The 23,222-nt window shown below is 47.4% G+C and overlaps 1 protein-coding gene across 5 annotated transcripts in view; it reads left to right on the top strand.

Moving 5' to 3' along the window:
* Positions 1-4,048: 4,048 nt before the first annotated feature.
* Positions 4,049-23,222, top strand: part of ATP6V1C2 (ATPase H+ transporting V1 subunit C2) — a 67,261-nt gene continuing 48,087 nt past the window's right edge. The window contains exons 1-4 of one of the 5 annotated variants that reach the window (XM_067008152.1): positions 4,049-4,338; positions 16,397-16,475; positions 18,412-18,566; positions 21,163-21,230. In XM_067008152.1, coding sequence (XP_066864253.1) covers positions 18,438-18,566; positions 21,163-21,230 — 197 coding nt within the window. In that variant the 5' untranslated portion in view covers positions 4,049-4,338; positions 16,397-16,475; positions 18,412-18,437. Of the gene's footprint in view, positions 4,339-16,396; positions 16,476-17,122; positions 17,232-18,411; positions 18,567-21,162; positions 21,231-23,222 lie in introns of those variants that run through there. The other 4 variants (XM_059078406.2, XM_059078407.2, XM_067008151.1 and 1 more) reach the window with 4 other exon arrangements.

Here is a 23,222-nt window from a genome sequence, read left to right as displayed (position 1 = left end):
ACATACAACGTGTTCACCGAAAGACGTGTACAAGAACGTTCACAGCAGCATGATTCCTAAAAGCCCCAAACTTGAAACAGAAGTCCACCAAAATACACCATGGTACCGGCAGTGAATATTGCACACCAATTAAAATGAACACCCAAGAACATCGAACCTCGCGATCATAACGTAGGAATCAAGAAGCCAGACGCCAAAGAGTAAATAGTGTATGATTCTATTTATAACAGGCAAAACTACTCAATGGCTTTAGAAGTCAGGCTGGTAGTTTCCTTTGGAGAGTGCGAGGAAATATAAAACGGCAAATTACAGGGGGGCAAAGGGGGCTGGCTTCTGGTGCATTACTAATACTCTTTTTTCTTTTTTTTTTTTTAAACTAATGCTCTTTTTCTTGACTTGGGTCATGGTTCCATGGGTGTTCCCACCTGTGATTCATCGAGCTGTATTCCTATAATTTGTTCTCTTTTCTGTATACATTATAGTTCCTCTTTTAAAATAATAGACATTAATTTTTAGAGCAGTTTTAGGTTCATGACCAAATTGAACGGAAAGTACAGAATTCTCACGTGCACAGCCGCCCCCATTATCAAGTCCCCCACCAGAGTGCTATATTTGTTACAATCCATGAACCTACATTGACACATCATTACCACCTAGTTTGTAGTTTACATTAGGTTTCATGCTTCGTGTTCATTCTTGGTATTCTGTGGGTTTGGACAAAATGTATAATGACATGTATCCATCATTATAATAGTATTATACAAAGTAGCCTATTCACCCCTCACTTTCCACTACACTTCAATGTTTAAAAGTTATAAAGAATAGATGGTCCTGCGGGAATGGATGAAATCTCTCTGGGAGAGTGTATAGATGAGGCTTCTAGATCTGGAGTCCGAGAGTCTAGAGGGGCCCACAAACTCCTTGATAATATCATATGAAAAGAATCCTATGTATTGTGTAATGTGAAGTTATTTATTCTAGGAGGAGAGATCTACATAGAATCAAAGGGATCTGTGATCCCCAAAAGTCATAAACCTCTGGTGTAGGGAGAGAAAGGAGCGGGCAAAGAATGGAGTTTTGGGGACAATAAAAATAAAGGGAGGTCAGAGAAAGGACACGCAGGAAAGAGTCAGGAAATGAATGGCCACAGGAGAGGATGGATTCGTGCAAATCCCAGCAAGGGGTGATTCCAGAGGAGAGTGTTAAATGAGGCTTAAAAGTGGAGAGAGGATTGTTTTCGAGGAAGAGGTGAGGACAGATGGTAGCGGCTTGAGGTGGGAAGGGCTCCCACCTACACACTGTCCCCAGCAGAGCCGGAGTCTCCTCCCACCAGGCATGGCTCTTCCTGTCTCCACCCCTCACGAATCTGGGCGATTCTAAACTTTCAGGCCTTGTCATTTCTCCAGGTAGAACCCTATTTGAAGTGGGATTTCCCCGTTACTCTCAGTCTCACTACCTCTTTTTATCTTCTTCAGAGAACTTTTAAAAATATGTAAATTTCTCATTCTTACTTACCTGTTTACTTGCCTGTGACGTGCCTTCCACACCAGAATGTAAGCTGCCTGAGGCCAGGGCCTTGCCCGTCATGGCTCCCGTGGTTACCCCAGCAATGAGTGTAGCTTCAAGCACACAGTAGGTCCTTCAACAGCAGGGGAACTCGGGTGTGTCTGGCAGTCAGGGTGCGAACACAGTGCTGGAAGTTTAGAAGGAAGGAGAGAGACTGGGGACGGGGGTGTGTGTAGTGAGGCTCAGGGCCCAAGGAGGGCGGTTTAAAGACAGAAGACGATTGAGGGAGTTCCTTGGCTGTCCAGTGGTTAGGACTCTGCACTTTCACTGTGGTGGCCCGGTTTAATTCCTGGTCAGGGAAGTAAGATCTTGCAAGCCGCATGGCAGGGACAAAATTTTTAAAAAATAAAAAACAAAGAAGACGATTGAGCTTGTTTGCATGCTGAGGGGAAGGCCCATGGAGTGACGGTGTGATGATGAAGGAAAGCCAGGAGATAACCGATAGGGGAAGTAGAGGGGGGCTTCGGGGATGAGGACGCGGGTGGGGGACACTGGCCTCGAAGAGAAGGACCTGTCACGCTCTCTAAACAAGAAGAACAAGGCAGCTGCGGGGTGAGAGGTATGTAGGATGGTAAATTCATAGCTTGGCAGAATTGGAAATGATGTGCCATCCGAGGGTATCACTTTTCTTGAAGTAGGGGGCAAAGGTCACCTTCAGAATGAAGGCTGCAGAGCCCCAGGTAGTAACTGCAGCAGAACAGTGAGGCTGACTCCGCTGAATCACCGTGACGGCCATTTATCTATTTACTGTGTCGCCCTAGCAGCAGGGGAGGTCTCTGAGAGCAGGCGCCTGACCTGGCTTTGACCACTCAGCCCCAGGAACCTTGAACAGCCCTGGCCCGTGGTTGGAGATCAAAGCGTATTCGCTGAAAGCACGAACGGGTGAGTGACCAAAGGGAAGGGGCAGCTGGGAAAGGAGGACAAGAGCGGTGCTGGGCAGCACCGTGGGGCCTCTCTGGCACTGCCGAGCCGCCCAGATGTAGGTGGGGGACACTCAGCATCAAGGGTTTTGCTGAAATGAGCTGAGGATGTTTCACGGGAGGAGTAGGACACGAGAGAATCAAAGGTGCTGATGAGAGGGAAGTTCAGACAGTCAGGCCCGGCTAGAGGAGAAGCCAGATTGGGGGCTTCCCTGGCGGCGCAGTGGTTGAGAGTCCACCTGCCGATGCAGGGGACGCCGGTTCGTGCCCCGGTCCGGGAGGATCCCACGTGCCGCGGAGCGGCTGGGCCCGTGAGCCGCGGCCGCTGCGCCTGCGCGTCCGGAGCCTGTGCTCCGCAACGGGAGGGGCCACGACAGTGAGAGGCCCGCGTACCACAAAAAAAAAAGCCAGATTGGGAGGAGGTGACAGAGGAGGGGAAGGCAGAGGCGTGCGTGTGTGTGCGTGCGCGTGCGTGCGCGTGCGTGTGCGTGCGTGTACGTGTGTGGGCGCGCTGAGGGCAGTGCAGTGGGAGATGGGCACGAGAGTGGGATATTGCTATCTAAGCTCTCAGATGTGGGGCAGTTCATGTGATGACAGGGTGCAGGGTGCGTCCACAGGAGTGGCAGCTGAAAGGACCAAAGGGAAGGGCCTTGGAGTGGAGGAGCTTAGAGGCCGGGCTGGGCGTTGTCCATAGGGACGCTCAAACCACTCCATTCGAGCTGGAGAGAAATACCGCACCAAAGTCAGATGCCCGGCCTCACAGAGGAGGGGGGAGGGACCAGATGATGACACTTCACTCATTCATCTTCATCCATCCATCCATTCATTCATTCATTCAGGAAATACTCATTGTTGATTTCCCTCACAGGGAACCAGGCAGACAGGGGGTCTTTCCCTGACGGACCTTGTCATCTCCAAGGACCTACCACCATGCACGCAGGTCCCTTCCTAGGAGGGGGAGAGTGCGGTGGTCTGCTGGACCCGTGGTAGGAGGGGCTTCTTCACGGACATGGAGGCAACAGGTCTGGCAGCATCGGTTTCCCCATGGATGTCCTCAGGGGAGGGCTCAGCAGGAAGGAGGCAGGTTGACATACAGCGAGAGCGTTTGCCCTGGGTGTCTCCAGGGATCCCTGAGGCTCTGAGATCGGGGGAGGACTCAGGGCATCCTGAGTGAGGAAAGCAGGGCACAGAAGAGCAGGAAGTGCTCAGGTGTGATGGATGAGCTGGTCAAAGAAGTGAGGGTGCCCAAGGGCCACCCAAACTCACAGACACAGGGCTCAGGGTCACACCCAACCTGGACCCGCAGCACTCTCCCGGGAGATTTCACCCCCGAGGTCACTGACACCTGGAAAGCCCTGCTTAGTATGTCAGCAGGCTTCCAGAAAGCAGAGACTTGCTGAAAATTCGTGCCGCCCCTCCTGGCAGTTATGTGTATTGAGAACCACGGTTCCTTTAAACATTCTGAGTCAAAATTCCCTAGGATTACAGCACTCATTTTCCAAAAGGGTACCATCATTGCGTCACTCTCGCCAAATATATCCACAGAGAGAGAAGGATGTAGTACAGATCAGTATACATTTTCACAGGGGCTATACCGGCAGTTCGAAATGGGAATTTTAAAGGCTCTTTAAGAAAATGCTGGGCAGGAGCCTCATTTGCAGCCAGGGAATCACCTACGCTGTCCTCCAAGGGGCGTGGACTTTGCCCTCGGCTGGCCTCAGTCTCTCAGTGGAATGAAAGGACAAAGAGGACAGGATCTGCCACTTCCTCCACCACTGTCACCTGTGCTCTCCTGTCTCTGCCTGAAAACTACTTCCTGCTGGCTAAGCGCAGATCTCTAGGACCAGTTCAGGTAGGATAGCCCACAGAGCAAGCCTTCCTGAGGACCCCATCCGTGTGGGACACTGTCTGCGACAGGGGCCCAGAGATGATTCAGAGGCAGGGTCTAGAGGGCCTGGATCATCTCCAGAGCTGGCTGCAGGCTGAGGATGAGAGAGGAGATGGGCAGCTGGGCTGGTGGGGTCAGGGAAATGCCCGGCCACTCCAGCCACCCACCCAGTGGCTTGCTCCCTAAAATGCTGGCTGCCCAGTGCTGAGATCAAACTAGAGGTCAAGTACTCGGAGAATCTGACATACTTGACCTCTGAAGTTACTAAGTACAGCACACTTCTCAGAACCACAGATCCAACAATGTTTATCAGATGTTGATGAATCAAAGATTCAGGGCTAGGAATATTTATCAAACAATTAAATATCTAATTGACATATTTATTAAATGTCACAATATTTGTCAAGATGATTATGAGAATTCACTCATTAAACAAACATTCACTGGCAACTTTCCTTGTGCCGGGCACGTGGTGATGCAGAGAAGAGTGAAATATGACCCTTGGCCTCTAGTAGCCCCAGCCCAGCGATGAGGACAGATGGACTGCAGGCTCCCACACTGAAAGCCGTGAGAGAGGGACGGGAGTTGTCAGGCTGTGTGGGAATCCAAACAAGGATCTGGAAAGGTTTCACCAGCAGGTCATGCTTGAGCGGCCTTGTTTGTTTTGGGTTACCTTTTTGGTAAATGGTATTTGTGGTTGATTTCTATTTTTTAACAACTTTATTGAGAAATAATTCACATACCATACAACTCACTCATTAAGTTACAATTCCCTGTTTTGTAGTATATTCATAGATTTGTACAATCGTCACCACAATCAATCTTACATTTTCATCGTCCCTCAAAGAAACTCCATGCCCGCTAGTAACCACTTTTATTTTCCTCCAGTTCTCCCCCATTCCCTGCTCTCTCCCAAACCCTAGGAAACTACTAATCTGCTTCCCGCCTCCGTGGATTGGCCTGTTTTGGATATTTCACATAAAGTGAATCATATAATATATGGTCTTCAGTGACTGGCTTCAATGTTTTCAAGGTTCATCCATATTGAAGCATGCGTCACTGCCCCACTTCTTTTTGTTGTTTGTTTGTTTAGGTTTTTTTTTTTTTTTTTTTTGGCCGTGCTGTGTGGCTTACGGGATCTCAGTTCCCTGACCTGCGACTGAACCTGGGCCATGGCAGTGAAAGCCCAGAATCCTAACCACTAGACCACCAGGGAACTCCCCCCACTCCTTTTCATTGCCAATTAATATTCCATTGTGTGGATATGCCTCATTTTATTTATCTACTCACCAGCTGAAGGACATTTGGGTTGTTTCCACAGTTTGGCTATTGTGAATAATGCTGTTATTCACATTTGTGTCCAAGTTTTTGTGGGTATATAGTTTTAATTTCTTCAGTACATACCTGGGAGTGGAATTGCTGGGTCACCTGGGAACTCTGTTTAACATTTAAGAAATTTCCAAGGCTTCCCTGGTGGCACAATGGTTAAGAATCCACCTGCCAATGCAGGGGGCACAGGCTTGAGCCCTGGTCCGGGAAGATCCCACATGCCGCAGAGCAACTAAGCCCTTGTGCCACAACTACTGAAGCCCACGCACCACAACTACTGAAGCCCACGCGCCTAGAGCCCGTGCTCCGCAACAAGAGAAGCCACCGCGATGAGAAGCGCGCGCACCGCAACGAAGAGTAGCCCCCACTCGCCGCAACTAAAGAAAGCCCGTGCGCAGCAACGAAGACCCAACGCAGCCATAAATAAATGAAGGAAGGAAGGAAGGAAGGAAGGAATAAATAAATAAATAAATGAAGAAAAGAAAGAAATTGCCAAACTGGTTTCCAAAGTGGCTGCACCATTTTCTATTCCCGCCAACAATGTATGAGGGTTCCAACTTGTCTGCATCCTCATCAACCCTTGTCCTTTTTAAAATTATAGCCATGCTGGTGGGTGTGAAGTGGTACCTCACTGTGGTTTTTATTTGCATTTCTCTAATGATTAATGACATTGAGCACCTTTTCATATACTTATCGGCCACCTGTGTATCTTCTTTGGAGAATGTCTGTTCAGATCCATTGCTCATTTTTTCATTAGGTTATTTCTCTTTTTATCATTGAGTAGTAAGTGTCCTTTATAAACTCTGGATACAAGTCCCTTATCAGATATACGATTTGCAAATATTTTTCTCCCATTCTGTGAGTTGTCTTTTCCCCTTCTTGATGATGTCCTTTGAAATGCAAAAGTTTTTGTTTTGATTAAGTTCAATTTATTTTTCTTTTGTTGTTTGCGATTTTGGTATCATATCTAAAAAAAGGATTTTTTCCCAACTCAATCACGAAGCTTTACTCCTTTGCTTTCTTCTAAGAATGTTATAGTTTCAGCTCTTTCATTTAAGTCTATGACCCATTTTGAGTTATTTTTTGTATATGATGATGGGGGCTTGTGGCGGTTTTCTTTGGATTGTTTTGGTTTTCTTAGAGAATTAGCAAAGTCCTCTGTTGAGGGCAGAGATGGAATAAGAGGAAATAGACATACAGGAGAGAAGAGAGTTTAAAATACTTGTCTGGGAGAGTGGGAGAGAGAATGAATTGGGGAAATAACATAAAGTACTGGGCTCTACCAAGGCCTCAACTTAGGTTCCTGGTCATAAATTTAAAGTAGAATTGCAGGGGAGGAAAAACTCTCCTCCACCCTATCTGGGTCTCTGGCCGAGCCTAGGAATTAAACTGACACAGAACAAATTAACAGAAGAGGGTATAATTTTTTTGACCAGAGCAGGAAGCTTTTATATCTTTCAGAAAAAGACACAATGAATTTGTGACAAATTAACAAGACAAAGGGGTTTGGACGAGGGGTGGTAGTGGTGAAGAAGTAACTAGGAAGATAAAGGTTAGTTTAATAAGGTTGTGGGTACAGATTTCTCGGCTTCCAATCTCCCAAGAATGCCTTCCTTCCTCCCAGGACGAGGCAGACACCTGGGAGCTTTATCTCCTGCTTTTAGGAAGAAAAACAGGGTCAATGTCCTCCTTGCCCCTGATGTTTCTTGAGTGCCTTTAACTCAAAATAATCAATATGCAAAGAGGCCTATTTTGGGGTGAAATATTCTAGTTTCCTTCAAGACCAATCAGTAAAGTCTTATGTTTTCCTCCAGCCAGTGGGTGCATGACCCAGGTGAGGCAGGTGGAGGGTTGGATTTTTGCCCATCAGGTAAAACCAAGCAAGTAAAGGACAAGAGGGCTGAAGGGAGGGGCAAGGAAGTAGACAAAATGATGGGCCATGAAGTTTAAGGAGGGAAGTGAGGGCAGGACGGTGTGACAGACAGACAGACAATGGCAGGGTCGATGGATTTTGGTCCCAGTGGGTACTAGGGAAATGAGGAGGAAAAATGGGAGTGGTCGTGTTGGTGCAAAAATAATTCACCTGGTAAATGGGGTAGGTACCTGTGTTAGTTACCTGCCTTTATCTGGAGGAAAAAGAAAACCTGAAATTTCTATGACAAGCAATAACAGGAAGGTATGTCCTTGATGTTTACATTTCAAAGAGGTGGCGCCTAGGCTTTTAAGAAGAACATCTCTGGGTTGTAATGTTGACCAGAACTTTTTAGAAGATTTATATACATATCAAAGGGACAGAGGTAGGGTTTAAAAATATTCTTTTCTCCAGCAAATGCTCTAATAAAAGGAAGGAAAGGGCGAGAGGGAAAGGTGTCTTTCTCTTTGGGCAACAGGGAAAGTTCAATCTTTTTGTTATTTACCCTTACGGTGGTCAGAGGGTGGGATTCAGGACATTGGGACCAGTGAGGGGACGCAGTCGTGGTAACGGTAGAGTCCAGGTAAGACCATGGAGTAAAGGGCAGATGAAGAAAGAGAGCTTGGGACTTCCCTGGTGGTCCAGTGGGTGAGACTGCACTACCAATGCAGGGGCCCGGGTTCGATGCCTGGTCAGGGAACTAGATCCCGCACATGGCAACAAAAATCTCGTGTTCCGCAACTAAGACTTGGTGCAGCCAAATAAATAAATAAATAATTTCAAAAAAGAAAAGAAGTGGTGTTCAAGGAAATGAGAGACCACGGGGTGGCCAGAATCCTTTTGGTATAGGGTGCCGTCACCAAGCATTAAGACACGAATAGGACCAAGGAAGGACCTACTGTATAGCACATGGAACTATACTCAATATTTTGTAAAAACCTATAAAGGGAAAGAAGCTGAAGAAGAATATATATATGTATGTGTATATATATATATATACATACATATGTATATACATACATATATACATATATATATAACTGAATTGCTGTGCTGTATACCAGAAATTAACATGATACTGTAAATCATCTATACTTCAATTAAAAAAAAAAAGACATGAGTAGGGATGGAGTGACAGTGAGTGAGGAACTAAAATCTTGAGGAATGAGGAGGGAGTGGCTTGGGGTCCGTAGGTCACTATAAGAAGCAAGGTGGTGGGTGGTATGTCTAAACCAACTGAAGCTAGGACCAGTCTGTAGGCCACGATGGGGGCTTTGGGGTTTATTTAAGAGCAAAGGGAAATGACTGGAGGATTTTAAGCAGCTGAGTGACCTGATCTGACCTGTGTTACAAACTACCACTCTGGGCTGTAGGCAGATGTACTCGTTTCCTACGGCTGCCTTAGCCAAGTACCACAAACTGGGAGGCTGCAACAGGAGGTCTGTTCTTCTCACAGCTCGGGAGCCTAGAAGCTCGGAATCCAGGTATCAGCGGGGCCCTGCTCCCTCCGGAGGCTCTAGCGAGGAACCCTTCCTTGCCCCTTCCTGGCCTCCGGGGGGCCCCAGCCGTCCTGGGCGCCCCCTGACTTGCAGCTGCATCAGGTCCCATCTCTGCCTGTCTCCGTGCGGTCTTCCTCCCCACGCGTCCCTGTGTCTCCTCCTCTTCTAATACATCCAGTAGGATGTCATCTGCATATCTTTAACTAATTACAGCTGCAAAGACCCTTTTTCCAAATCAGGTCCTTTCTGAGACTGGGGGTGTGGGGAGGCAGAGAGAACACCCTAACCCTCTGCAGGAGATGGGAGTGAATGTGATAATGACCTAGAAGAGTCCAAAGAAAGAAGAAAGTGGACAGATTCAAGATGCATTATTTATTTATTTATTTATTTTTGCACGCGGGCTTTTCTCTAGTTGCGGGAGGCAGCCGCCTCTCTTGTTGCAGAGCACGGGCTCTAGGCGTGCAGGCTTCAGTAGCTGAGGCTCATGGGCTCAGTAATTGTGGCTCGCAGGCTCTAGAGCACAGGCTCAGTAGTTGTGGCACACGGGCTTAGTTGCTCCGTGGCATGTGGCATCTTCTCAGACCAGGGCTTGAACCCGTGTTCCCTGCATTGGGGGGTGGATTCTTAACCACTGCGCCACCAGGGGAGCCCCGAGGATACATTTTGTTTGTTTTTTCTTTGATTTATTTATTTAAAAAAATTTTATTGGTGTATAGTTGAGTTACAATATTGTGTTAGTTTCAGGTGTACAAAGTGTGTCAGTTATACATATACATATATCCACTCTTTTTTAATATTATTTTCTCATATAGGCCACTACAGAGTATGAGTGGAGTTCCCTGTGCTATACAGTAGGTTCTTCAAGATACAATTTGGAGCTAGAACACGTAGGGCACACTTTGGATGGGTTATTAGGAAGCTACTTAAAAGAAGGACTGAAAAATGGTATAAAACACAAGAAAACGTTCTACTTCATGTTTTTAAAAGGCTGTACAGGTTGTAATAAAGCTAGAAGAGCCCTTTTTGGTTGCAACAAATATTTGCTTAATTCAATATCTAAACCTTTGAATGTTTGCTATATGCCAGGCCTGATCTAGGTCCCTTGGAGAGGCGGAAGACAAAAAATTAATCCAGGCAGGTAAAGGTAATTCGAGCACTTAAAATTTAGCGGTAAGGAGACAAATAAATAACTAATCATAATGCAAGTTTGGATAATCTGAAACAAGACTATGTAGCTGATAAAAAGTTCTGTAACTTTGCTTTAAACACGCCTCCTGGAGCAAAATATCAACAAAGTTCTGCATTTCCAAGAACAAAGGATGGGAATATTCAGATGCAGAAGTGAATATTAAGTCAAGGAGAAAGAAACAAAGAAAAAGAAAGCAGTCTCTCTTTTTGAGCTTCAAAGTTGGGCAGAAGCAGGGCTTCCCTGGTGGTCAGCGGTTAAGACTGCGCTCCTGGGCTTCCCTGGTGGCGCAGCTGTTGAGAGTCCGCCTGCCGATTCAGGGGACGCGGGTTCGTGCCCCGGTCCGGGAAGATCCCACATGCCGCGGAGCGGCTGGGCCCGTGAGCCATGGCCGCTGAGCCTGCATGTCTGGAGCTGTGCTCCGCAACGGGAGAGGCCACAGCGGTGAGAGGCCCGCGTACCGCAAAAAAAAAACAAACAAAAAAAGACTCTGCGCTCCCAATGCCGGGGGCGGGGTTCGAGCCCTGGTCCGGGAACTGGATCCCACATGCCACAACTAATGATCCTGCATGCTGCAACTAAGACCGGCGCAGACAAATAAATACATAAATTAAGAAAAAAAAAGAGCTGGGTAGAAGCAGTGACAGAATGGAAGATTTCAGAGCCAGGAATAGGATGTGGAAAATGTAGTGACATTTTTGCTCTTTAGCAACTGGCATCTGGTTCTCTGGATGGTTGTCAATTTTAATATTATTAGGTATTTCGTTTTTACTTTAAAAGTCACTTGTATTATGAAAAAATTGAAACTGTAAAGGTTAAAGGAAAAGAGAACATCTGTAAGCCCGCTTTCCAGAAACATCTTGATGTATTTGTGTTCCCTTTAAAAATAGATATATACTATGTACTTATTCTATTTATACATGATTTCTTACAACACTGGTACCTTAATTTTGGATTTTCTACTTAAAATTTTAGGATTATTTCATACGTCATTTAATATTCCTCTAAAACATCGTTAACAACAGCATGATTAGACCATCAGTAACTTGTCCAATCCCATTTGTCCGGCATAGATATTGTCTCCAATTTTCAGCCTTATAAACAGAATTGAATGACCATGGGTGTCACACACGTTTAACATACATAGCCAATCACAGTGTTATATCTTCGTGACCCTTTGAAACTGCTTAAAACTTCTAAAACAGAATAGATCTAGCAGAGCGAAAGAATTCTCACTCAGCTTCCCGGGATCTGCCAGGCAGTCTCCAGCTTTTCGCTTCCTTGCTCCAGGTGATCCAAAAAGCATTCAGCGCTAAGAACTTGACAGTGAATGAAGCAGGTGTGGTCCCTGCCTTCCCGAAGGCTGTAATCTAGGGTGAAAAGACGAGCATAGGAGCCAGCATCAGGCACGTTTGGCCATTCTGCATGCCTCATCTCATCCCACTTTTACTTTAACTGTCGAACAAGACCTTGACTCCCCCTTTTATAGGTGAGGAAACGGGGCTGTGGGGAGCTTGTATTTGGAAGGGGCTGATACACGAAGAACTTGAGACCTGGGGTCAGATCCTCTCAACTCCAAAGCAGAGCTCGAAGCTCCTGCGGGTTCTCTTTGCTGGAGACTCTTCCCCAACCACTTGCTGCCCTCTCCTTCTTCCCAGCTTAACTACATCAGACATGTTTGAAGAGCTGAATGCATCAGTGACAGACGGGTCACTTGTTTATAAGTGGGCGGGATCAGTATGTTTCAAAAGAACCCCGGGAGGGGAAAGGGGAACTTAGAAATGAGAAACGAAAGGAGAAAAAGAAGCAGAGAAGAGTGAAGCTTTTTAAGGTGGCTGATACTCAGAGCATACTTTGATGACTGAATAGGGACCAGTCGCTGTGCCCTATCATTTAATCCCCAGAAAAACCTCACTTTATTTTTTTAATTTTTGGCTGCATTGGGTCTTCATGGCTGCGCGCAGGCTTTCTCCAGCTGATGCAGGAGGGGGCTACTCTTCGTTGCGGTGCGTGGGCTTCTCATCGCGGTGGCTTCTCTTGTTGCGGAGCATGGGCTCTAGGCGCGCGGGCTCAGTAGTTGTGGCTCACGGGGTTAGTTGCTCCGTGGCATGTGGGATCTTCCCAGACCGGGGCTCGAACCCGTGTCTCCTGCATCGGCAGGAGGATTCTTAACCACTGCGCCACCCGGGAAGCCCAGAAAAACCTTATTAAACAGGAAATATTATTATCCCCGTTTTACAGCCCTCTGAACCCAAGTAACTGTGCAAGTTCACTTGGCTGATGGTGGGAAAGCCAGGAATTTAACTCCACACAGTGCGCCAGTAGCTGGTTCTTTGGACCAAGTAGTAGAGCAGTAGTTTAGATATTGTTGTGCAATATTCAGAAGAATGAACTTCAAACCTGAGGCCTACCACTAACTGTGCTCTCAATCAGCTCACTTAATGGGCTTGTTTCCTCACCTGTGAAATGAGGATCATGGCATTTCTTGAATGTTTATATCTAATTTTTTTTTTTTTATATATCTAATTTTTATGCGTGTATCACATCTCGCTCAGTGTTTTATATTCAAACCTTCATGAGTTGGGACTGCTCATGATCCTGTTTACCGTATTTGCTTTGCTCTACCACGAGTCTGAAACTCTGATTTATTTTTGCAAACTCCAGAGGCTGGAAGATACTGAAAAAAAAAAAAAAAAAAAACAGAAGAAAACAAACAAAAAAACTTGTTAAATGAGATGAACAGAGAAGCCTTCTCCTCATCTCTATGCGCTTGAGCAAATGAATCATGAGAATTCCTCCGTCTTATTTTCTCCAAGAAAAAACTGAACACCATCAGGACACTGTCCTTAAATCAAAAGGGTATTGGCCAGACGACAAAATGTAGATCAAAGTACTTTGGGCCCTTGGAGAAAGATGCTGGGCAATAACACGGGATTATAATAATGTACCAAATGTAAAGTGTAAAACCATAAAGACCGCCTAAGAAAGGAGAGGGAGTGAGAGGGAAAAGGAACATTTACTAAGCACAGCTGGTTCCCAGGCTCTGACTTTGGTGCCTCAGATGCTATTCTCTCTTATCCTCAGAACAGGCCTGAAAGTTGAGCATAATTGCCCTCCTTTTTTCAGACAGGAACCCTGCAGCTCAGCAAGGTTAAGGAGCTAATCCGATTATCTGATTCTAAAGCTTAATCTGTTTCTACAACACCAGGCGGGACACTCAAGGGACAATTCGGCTTACATTTTTCTCTACTAGAGACCTGTCCCTCCAGAACAACTTCCTTGGGTCCTTCTCAGCAAAGCCTAGAACAATCCACCTGAGCTGATCGTAGGTGGAATTATGTGTCTGCGCTAATTTGGGGACAGCATCTTTGGAGAGGGCTGTCTCCATGAAGTCATGAAGAGGTCCAAAAGGGTACCATCTGGGAGAGGCCTGTGGACAACAGACCAGCTAGGCCAGCCTCGTCCTCCTGGTTCCCAAACCTGATGGGACTATTCCTTCTTGCACAGACTTCAGCTGGCTCAGTGCACAACCAGTGCCGGCTGCAGAAATATTTCTGGAATATCTAGCTGAAGCCAAATTCACAATAAGCTGGAGATGATTCAGGGCTGATGGCATTTCCTCCTCAGCCTTTATTTCCAGGAAGAAATAGCATTCTTTACCACCTGGGTTCTTTCAGGACTGTGTCCATGAACGTGTTTTTCATAACCTGGGGCTATTTTATAAGTGGTGGTCAAGGCACTTAAACTTAGCTGCAGCTTTCAGAGACTCTGGAAGGGGTGGAGACACTGAATATGGGCCTTAAAGGCTGCTTCACGCTGATACATGGAAGGAAACCGATTTTGTTCTATACCGGGTGGGAATGCTGCTTTATATTCTCCTAATAGCCTAAAGGATCGAGCTCCACAACTTTTGGTTGATGTCTCCCTCTTTCTTTGTTTTAAAGATTGGTCTCATTTTATAGGGAAATAAAGAGAATAACACATCAGTTCAAAACTGGTAAAGTACATATACTCTCTTTGAAAACTGCAAGTCAAAAAGCCCTGGGGCAAGGCACTGTTGCTTTTGTCTCTCCCTCTCTCAATTTTTGTTTCTTCAAGGTGTAAGTTGTCCAACAAGATCTCTTTATTTGCCGTTGGAATCAAATGTATCTGACTCAAGTTCTGAGCTGTGGTAAATTGCTGATGACATTGGGTTATCCTTTACTGATAAGATAGAATGATAGTTTTATTTTGAACTTTAAAAAGTAATCCAGGGGCTTCCCTGGTGGCGCAGTGGTTAACAATCCGCCTGCCAGTGCAGGAGACACGGGTTCGAGCCCTGGTCCGGGAAGATCCCACATGCCACAGAGCAGCTAAGCCCATGCACCACAACTCCTGAGCCCGCATGCCACAACCACTGAAGCCCGTGCGCCTAGAGCCCGTGCTCTGTAACAAGAGAAGCCACCTTAAAGAGAAGCCGGCGCACTGCAATGAAGAGGAGCCTCGGCTCACCGCAACTAGAGAAAGCTCTCGCGCAGCAACAAGGACTCAGTGCAGCCAAAAAAAAAAGAAAAAAAAAAAAAAGAAAAACAGTCCATAGCAGGATGCCAAGCATGTATTAGTCATGCCAGAAGTCCATATTTGTACATATGAATATACATTAAAAAATAACAAAGGCAATTTGAATGTTAACAGGGGTTATTTTCAGATTGTGGAAGTACAGGGGATTTTTACTTTCTTCTTTATACTTTTCTACGTTCTGCAAATTTTTATAAGATGTGTAGAATTACTTATAAGTGGGAAAAAAAGAGGTTATTTGAAAAAAAGTCAAGCCGACTTAAGGGTAGAATAGCTGATATCTAACCCTAAAGCGGTAGATATCAACTACTGTAAATTCCAATACTTAAGAAGAAACTTAAGATGTGAAAGACCAGAAAGATTGTAGATTTTTAAGTAAGACAAGGAACACTACAGTTCTTATTCTTTTCTTAATCAGATGGCCAGGAGTTATTTTGTGTTGGACTCTTATTTCATGAAAAAAGCTTGTTAGAGGAAACCATATTTATGGGAAGAAGAGGTTTCATAAGCGAAGTTGGGGACACTTCTAAATGTGTTGCCCAGTCTCTGGGAAGCCAGGTCTCTGAACAAGGAAGGCTAGAAGGGCGCAGACTGAACTGGAAAGCACCGGTTCTTAGAGTGAGGACCCGGGCTCCCTGCAGGCTTGCTGGGAGCAGTGGGAGGGACACAGGGTTTGGATCCGAGGCCTGATTTCCACCCACAGCTCTGCCATTTATCAGTTGCGTGACACCCGACAATTCAAGCGACATGTGTGGGCACGGCTACACTTGTTCATAAAAGAGGTCTGCTCCCAGCTCTAGGATTCTGTTTTCCCTGGCTGGAAAGAATGGCATTCCCAGATGACGTGCAAAACTGGAGACCCCACGTCAGTGTCTGACCAGGCCACTCCTTCCCTGGAATCGCCACTTAACCTTCCTGTACACACTGGATTTCCTCATCCCTCGGTTTCAGGCGTCCTCCCTCAGGAAGATATTGCAAGGAGTGACTAATGCACTTGAGTGTCCCAAGAGTGCTGAGGCAGAGTGCAGGTGCAGGGAGTTCCAATCTGCCAATGTCAAATCCACAGTAGGACTGCAGTGCGATCCTGCTGTGACCTTAATCTTTCGTTTGTTTGTTTTTGCAGTACGCGGGCCTCTCACTGCCGGGGCCTCTCTCGTTGCGGAGCACAGGCTCCGGACGTGCAGGCTCAGCGGCTATGGCTCACGGGCCCAGCCGCTCCGCGGCATGTGGGATCCTCCCGGACCGGGGCACGAACCCGCGTCCCCTGCATCGGCAGGCGGACCCTCAACCACTGCGCCACCAGGGAAGCCCCTGCTGTGACCTTAAAAGTCACCTTTCTGTCCTGCATCTGGGGCCTCCCATCCCAGCACAGGGCACCTTACACCTCTTTCCAAAGATCTAAAAGCATTCCTGATAATGGGTTGCCCATCTGGCTAGTTTCATATAGTAAGGGGGATCCCATTCTCAGGGTAGCAACCAAAACTTCTTCAACATCCCGTGCCCCCTAAAGAATAATTCTGAGATTTTAATCTTTCCCAGAAATCACTGAAAATACCATCCACGGAGAACGATGCACTAAAGTTTCCTCCTTGACTCCAGAGAAAATGAATTCTTAGAGGTTTGTTTTTTGTTTTTGTTTTTGTTTTTAAAACACTCACATGTTAATTTCTGGGGTTTCCCTCTCTTCCAAACAGCACGGATCGTACACTCACACCTTGGTGCTAGATAGTAAGTCAAGGCGATTAGGAAGGGGGTAAGGTGAGGTGGGCGTATCCTGCAGTGGAGAGTTTCCTTGGCAACCAAGGGCAAGCTCACGCCCACGTCAACAGGAAGATTTTTCTGCCCAGGTGTGTGTTCCAAAACATATGTGAACCTGTTGCTTCTCTTTCCACAGGTCAGCTCTGGCTCTCGGTGATTCCTCTTGAGACCCTGTTCCCTGTCACTGTCCGGGGATGGGGCGGAGAGACTCGAGGCGGCGGTGTCCGGGTGCCGAGTGCTTCGCCTCCCCCGCTTCTCTCGGTCGTCCGCTCTGCTCCGTCGTGGGGTTGGGGACCCCCGTCCGATGCTCCCCAGAGTCCCGTCGGGACCCAGCCCGGCCGCTCGGGGCTCGGGGATCTCGGCCAAGTCGCGAAGGCCTGGATCCGCCTGCCTCTCGCGTGGCCCAGCGGCCGCAGGGGCGCGGCGGGCGCCCCCTGCCCGGCGGCGGCTGGAGGCGGGCGGCCCGGTATGCAAATGTCCAGCGGGGCGGCCGCCTCCCGCTCGGATAAAAGCTCGGGGCGGGGCGCCGCGCAGAAGCCGCTGCCTCCCGGGAGCCGGCCGTGCGCTCCGGCCCCGCGCCAGCCCGCCCCCAGCCCGCGAGGCCCGCGGGCTCCCGGTAAGGACGCGCGGCGGGTCGGGGGCCCGAGGCGGCGTGGGGAGAGGCCGCGCGTCGCAACCGGGGGCCCAGCTCGAGCCGCCCGCGTCGCTTTGGTCCCCGCTTCGCCTCGGCCCAGGGGCGCCGTCCAGGGCCGAGCCTTCTCCGTGGGAAGCAGGGAACCGGCGTCTCCGCTGCGCCCTCCCAGGGGCCGGGCAGGTGGCATCTCCCCAGGTTCTGCGCAGGGCCGGTTTGTCCCCAGGCCATCAGCGGGCAAGTGCGAAGGGAACTGCGTTTGGCGTGCGCAGGGTTAGGAGGCACTAAGATTGTCCTGGAGTGGGGTGAGACGGGGGTCAACAAGAAGAGCTTGCACGCTGCGTCTCTGGCTATTATCCTGGTTTTTTCGTAGCTACCCGGAGACGTTTTGGGAGGCGGTGGAAGGGAGAAACAGGCCGAGGGGAGAAAGGTGTGGGTGTGTACACGTTTGAATGAGCAGAGCTAGCGACTTTAGACGCTGGACAGAAACTCCCAGCCGGACCCAGCGCGTTACCCACCTCTGCAGAATAGACACCTAGGCTTGTGGAAAAACGACTCTAATGGATAGCCCCCTTCCCTTCCCTCTCCCCTCCTTATTTTTATAAAGAAAGGGGTTCTTCTGAGGTCGTTGTAAAGCCAACTCCAATCTCAAGGTTGGTCAGTTAAGATCTGGGTTTGCCCAGCCTGCCCGTTGTGGAAGTGCCTCCTTGTCTGGTTCCTGCCTCACCACCCCTCTAACCCCCCAGTCCTACATCCCTGGAGATGCAGCATGGAAGGGCGAGAAGTAGTCCAGAAGGTGCCCAAGTCCAGCTTACTGGCCCCCATTTTATGATGCCAGGAATGGGTTTTTCCGCTGAAGTTGGAGGGGCAGGAATCACACTCGCCCTCCTCCTTCTCTCCTCAAAACCAGTCAGAACCGCCCTGGGAAGGAGGGTCTTTGGAAGCCTTTACGAAGTCCTGAGGGCTTTCCAAGTGGAGATAAGCTTTGGGCAGATGGCTGTCCTTGGAACTGTAGAATCTGAACTGGAAGGTCAAAGGGGGGAAGGAACAGGAAATGGGTAGAGTGGAGAGGATTAATCCTGAGGGAAGGGAGTGGTGAACAGGTAGAGATATTTGACACTTCTCTCCTGTTTCTGTTTGTGTACGTGGCTGTGGTTCTGGTCAGTAACTGGATAAAAGAAGACTGGAAACATGTCCGAGTTTTGGTTAATTTCTGCCCCTGGAGATAAGGAAAATTTACAAGCGCTGGAGAAGATGAATACAGTAACCTCCAAGTCAAACCTGTCTTATAACACCAAATTCATGATTCCTGACTTCAAGGTAAAATACCCCAGGAGGAGGAAGGAGGTGACGGGCTGGGGTGGTGTGGGCATCTTCTGGAAAGCCAGGGAGAAAACAACGGGACAACGGCACCAATGCTGAGAATCAGCCTGGCCGTGAAGCTGACAGGGGGACTGGTCTGGATGGGACTTCACGAGTAGCCCCAAATTAACTGTGATGCTTGTGGACTTAGAGCCACAGGACAGAATGAGAGGGAGACAAGGGTGCAGCTAGCACTGTCTTCAAAAAGTGGAAAGAGTGTCTTAAACACACTTGGGTCCTCATTGAGTTCTCAGATTCTTCCTGTTTTATCTTCAACGTCTAAGAAGACCAACAATATACTTTAAATGTGCAGGCTTGGAGAGGTTCATCCTTTTTTAAAAAATTTTTGGCTGTGCGCGGGCTTTCTCTAGTTGCAGCGAGCGGGGGCTACTCTTCCTTGCGGTGCGCGGGCTTCTCATTGCAGTGGCTTCTCTTGTTGTGGAGCATGGGCTGTAGGTGCATGGGCTTCAGTAGTTGCGGCGTCTGGGCTCAGTAGTTGTGGCTTGAGGGCTTAATTGCTCCACGGCATGTGGGATCTTCGCAGACCAGGGATCGAACCCGTGTCCCCTGCATTGGCAGGCAGATGCTTAACCACTGCGCCACCCCAGGAGAGGTTCATCTTTTTTTAAAAAATTAATTTATTTATTTTGGGCTGCATTGGGTCTTTCTTGCTGCACGCGGGCTTTCTCTAGTTGCGGCCAGCAGGGGCTACTCTTCATTGCAGTGCTTGGGCTTCTCATTGCAGTGGCTTCTCTTGTTGTGGAGCACAGGCGCTAGGCACACGGGCTTCAGTAGTTGTGGCTCACGGGCTCTTGAGCACAGGCTCAGCAGTTGTGGTGCATGGGCTTAGTTGCTCCGTGGCATGTGGGATCTTCCCGGACCAGGGCTAGAACCAGTGTCCCCTGCATTGGCAGGTGGATTCTTAGCCACTGTGCCACCAGGGAAGCCCAAGAGGTTCATCCTTGATTGTGTTCTTGAACTGGGAGCAAGGCAGGCAATCCAGCATCCCTCTGGTCTTGGTGGAGAGAGAAGGAAGGAGATTTAGTGACAACTGGGCAGATGTCAGAAAGAGATTTTATTTTATTTATTTATTTTTAAAATATTTATGTGGCTGCGCCGGAGCTTAGTTGCAGCACGCGGGATCTTTAGTTGCAGCATGCGAACTCATAGTTGTGGCATGCAAACTCTTAGCTGTGGCATGTGGGATCTAGTTCCCTGACCAGGGGTCGAACCCAGGCCCACTGCGTTGGGAATGCGGAGTCTTAGCCACTGGAGCACCAGGGAAGTCCCAGAAAGAGATTTTAAAATGAAACAAACATGGAAGAGGAGCAAGATACCTGCAATCTTCTTACTTCAAAAAGAGTGGACTTTTTGCCATGCTTCTTCCAAGGAGAAGAAGCCTAAGGCAGTCTTTCTGCCCTACAAATATGTCATGGGTTCTGGAGGGATGGTGCTAAACGCCCAGAGGTGGCTCTTCTAGTAAACTGCTGTGTAATCCTCTTTCAAACCTCAGTTGGCCCCTCTGGCTTTTTTGCATAGTTGTTAATGATGCTACTACATTTGCTAGTGTTTATGGACCAGTATGCTGGGGGCCAGGCTCTTTAAGCGCGTCTTCCTGAATCTTCACAACTCCCACTTTATAGATCAGGATGGGCTGAGAAAGGAGGCTGGGGTTGTGGAGCAGGCAAGTGGCAACGCTGGGTTCTGAACCCACAGCTGATTTTTCAAACCTGCCATTGTTTGTCCAGCGTCAGATACTGTGAAGGTTGGTAAATTAAGCATCCACTCATTGCTTACTACGTGTGAAATGCTGTGCCAGACCCGAGGGTAAAAGATTAAAAAAAGACATGACTTCTGCCAAAAGTTGCTTAAAATTAAGTTGTCTGAAAAGGAACACCACTGGGAATATCCAGACTTCAGAGTTCCCTGATTACCTTTCAGCATCTGATGGGTGGTTGATAATGGGATAACAGACGTTTTCCTTCTGATTCTGTGAGTAGACCTTTAAATACAATTTTGGACACAGTAATGATTTCCGCAAGAAACAGCTTGTCATAAGTAATCTGTAAAGAAAAGGACTTTCATGAATGGGAGCAGGAAGAAAAGCTACCCTTGCCCCAGCAAGATCATTGTTAACAACGGCCCAGAGGCCCAGAGATAGGGATTGGCTGGACTGCCTTGGAGAAGAAAGGCTTTCAGAAATAACTTCCTTGACTTGCCTTCTGTCTCGTTGCTTCCTTGGCTGTGGTGCTTAATCCCCTGAAGGGCAGACTGCCATTCTTAGACGAAAATAAGCTGAGGGTAGACCACGACACATAGTCACTCCTTTCTATGGCAGAAATGACAGTTTATCCTGTTGGCCAGAAAAATAATAATAATCATCATCATCCCAAATCCACTGATTTCCCTTGAGAGCTCTTCTCAGTTTCCAGTTTCACCATTGACCAAGGACAACTGAGTCAAGATAGAAGAATTCCCTGCACTATAGTTGAAAACCCTGTGTCCCCCACCAGCTACAAAGCCTGAGCATCTAACTTCTCTCTGATCTTTCTAGGTGGGGACCTTGGATTCCCTTGTTGGCCTCTCTGATGAGTTGGGGAAACTCGATATCTTTGCTGAAAGGTAAAATAGTTCTTATTTACTACATACAAGTGAGAATTTGACATTGTTGTCAGAGGACACGGTGCTCTTGCTTTGGCTGAGGCCATACTTGCCTAAACCCGCTCCTGGAAGTCACAGGAAGAGCCAGGGCAGGTCTCCGTGAGGGCGCCAGGTCCACAGCGGCACGTGGGGTCCCTTGCATAGTTTTGTTTGCTGAGGCGGAGTTTTTTGGGGGGACTGCCTTCAAAATGAAGAGGGCTACGGCATAAGGTACTAAAACACTTAGAAAAACAGTTGGTGCAGTTTTCCCCCGAAGGCTTTTTAAATTTTTTGTTTGGTTTTGTTTTTGTAGGAACATATGCACGTAGTAAAAAATTCAAGTACAAAGGAAAGCTGTCCAGTGAAAACTGTTTTCTTCTCACCTATTTTTCAGTTTTCTGTCCCCTCATTTTTCCTCTTTTAAGGCAACGTTATTATAATTTTGAGGAGAACCTTCCAGAGACAGCATGTACATGTACAAATAAATATGAACATATTCTTAAAAATAATTTTATACAAATGATAACATATATTCTGCACCTTGCTTTTTTTTTTTTTGCGGTACGCGGGCTTCTCATTGTTGTGGCCTCTCCCCTTGCAGAGCACAGGCTCCGGATGCGCAGGCTCAGTGTCCATGGCACACGGGCCTAGCTGCTCCGTGGCATGTGGGATCTTCCCGGACCGGGGCATGAACCCTTGTCCCCTGCATCGGCAGGCAGACTCTCAAACACTGCGCCACCAGGGAAGCCCTGCACCTAGCTTTTTCCCCTTAATCACATTTCTTAGAGATAGTTTCATGTCAGTCCATAATTGCATTTTTAAACATTATTTTATTTTATTTTTAATTTTTTAATCTTTAAAAAAAATTAATTTATTTATTTGGCTGTGTTGGATCTTCGTTGCTGCGTGCGGGCTTTCTCTAGTTGCCATGAGCGGGGACTACTCTTTGTTGTGGTGCGTGGGCTTCTCATTGCGGTGCCTTCTCTTGTTGCAGAGCATGGGCTCTAGGCATGCGGGCTTCCGTCGTTGTGGCACATGGGCTTCAGTAGTTATGGCTCACGGGCTGTAGAGTACAGGCTCGGTAGTTGTGGCGCGTGGACTTAGTTGCTCTGCGGCATATGGGATCTTCCCGGACCAGGGCTTGAACCCGTGTCCCCTGCATCGGCAGGCGGACTCTTAACCACTGTGCCACCAGGGAAGCCCCTGCATTTTTTTTTAAACTGGCTGCATTACCTTGAATAAATGTAACCTAATTTATTTGAATTTTCTTATTGATGGACATTTAAGTTTTCTAGTCTTTTGCTATTACAAACGATGCTGTGATGACTGTCCTTTTTTGTACTTCTTTGTGCCCATGTAGGAGTGGGATAATTAAAAGTTGAAATGCTGCATCAAGGAGTATTTGCATGTAAACATCTACAGATGTGTCCATATTACCTCTCCATGAAGTTGTTCCTATGTGTACTCCCACCAAAAGTGTATGAGGATATTTTAGTCTTCAAATCTTTTATTAAAAAAATTATTACAAAAAATCTGGTACATAATCATTGGAAAATATTTATAGATCACAGAAAAGCATAAAAAAGAAAATACAAATCATACAATACAAATCACTTGTAAATATGCCATCCGGAGATAACTGGATATGTTATATTTGTTTTATTTGCAGTATGTACATCCAACTTTTTCTATACATAAGTATTATTTATGCATACATATGTTAATAAAGGTGACTTCATATTACACGTATTTTTTAAAAATAAATTTATTTATTTAGTTTTGGCTGTGTTTGGGCTTCGTTGCTGTGCACGGGCTTTCTCTAGTTGCGATGAGCAGGGGCTACTCTTAATTGTGGTGCGCGGGCTTGTCACTGTGGTGGAAAACGGGCTCTAGACGCATGGGCTTCAGTAGGTGTGGCGCACGGGCTTAGTTGCTCTGCAGCACATGGGATCTTCCCGGACCAGGGCTAGAACC

This window comes from Kogia breviceps, chromosome 11 (assembly GCF_026419965.1).
Source record: "Kogia breviceps isolate mKogBre1 chromosome 11, mKogBre1 haplotype 1, whole genome shotgun sequence".
Classification (NCBI taxonomy): domain Eukaryota; kingdom Metazoa; phylum Chordata; class Mammalia; order Artiodactyla; family Physeteridae; genus Kogia; species Kogia breviceps.
The sequence above is the reverse complement of the archived record's forward strand: the minus strand, read 5'-3'. Positions and strand labels throughout refer to the sequence as shown.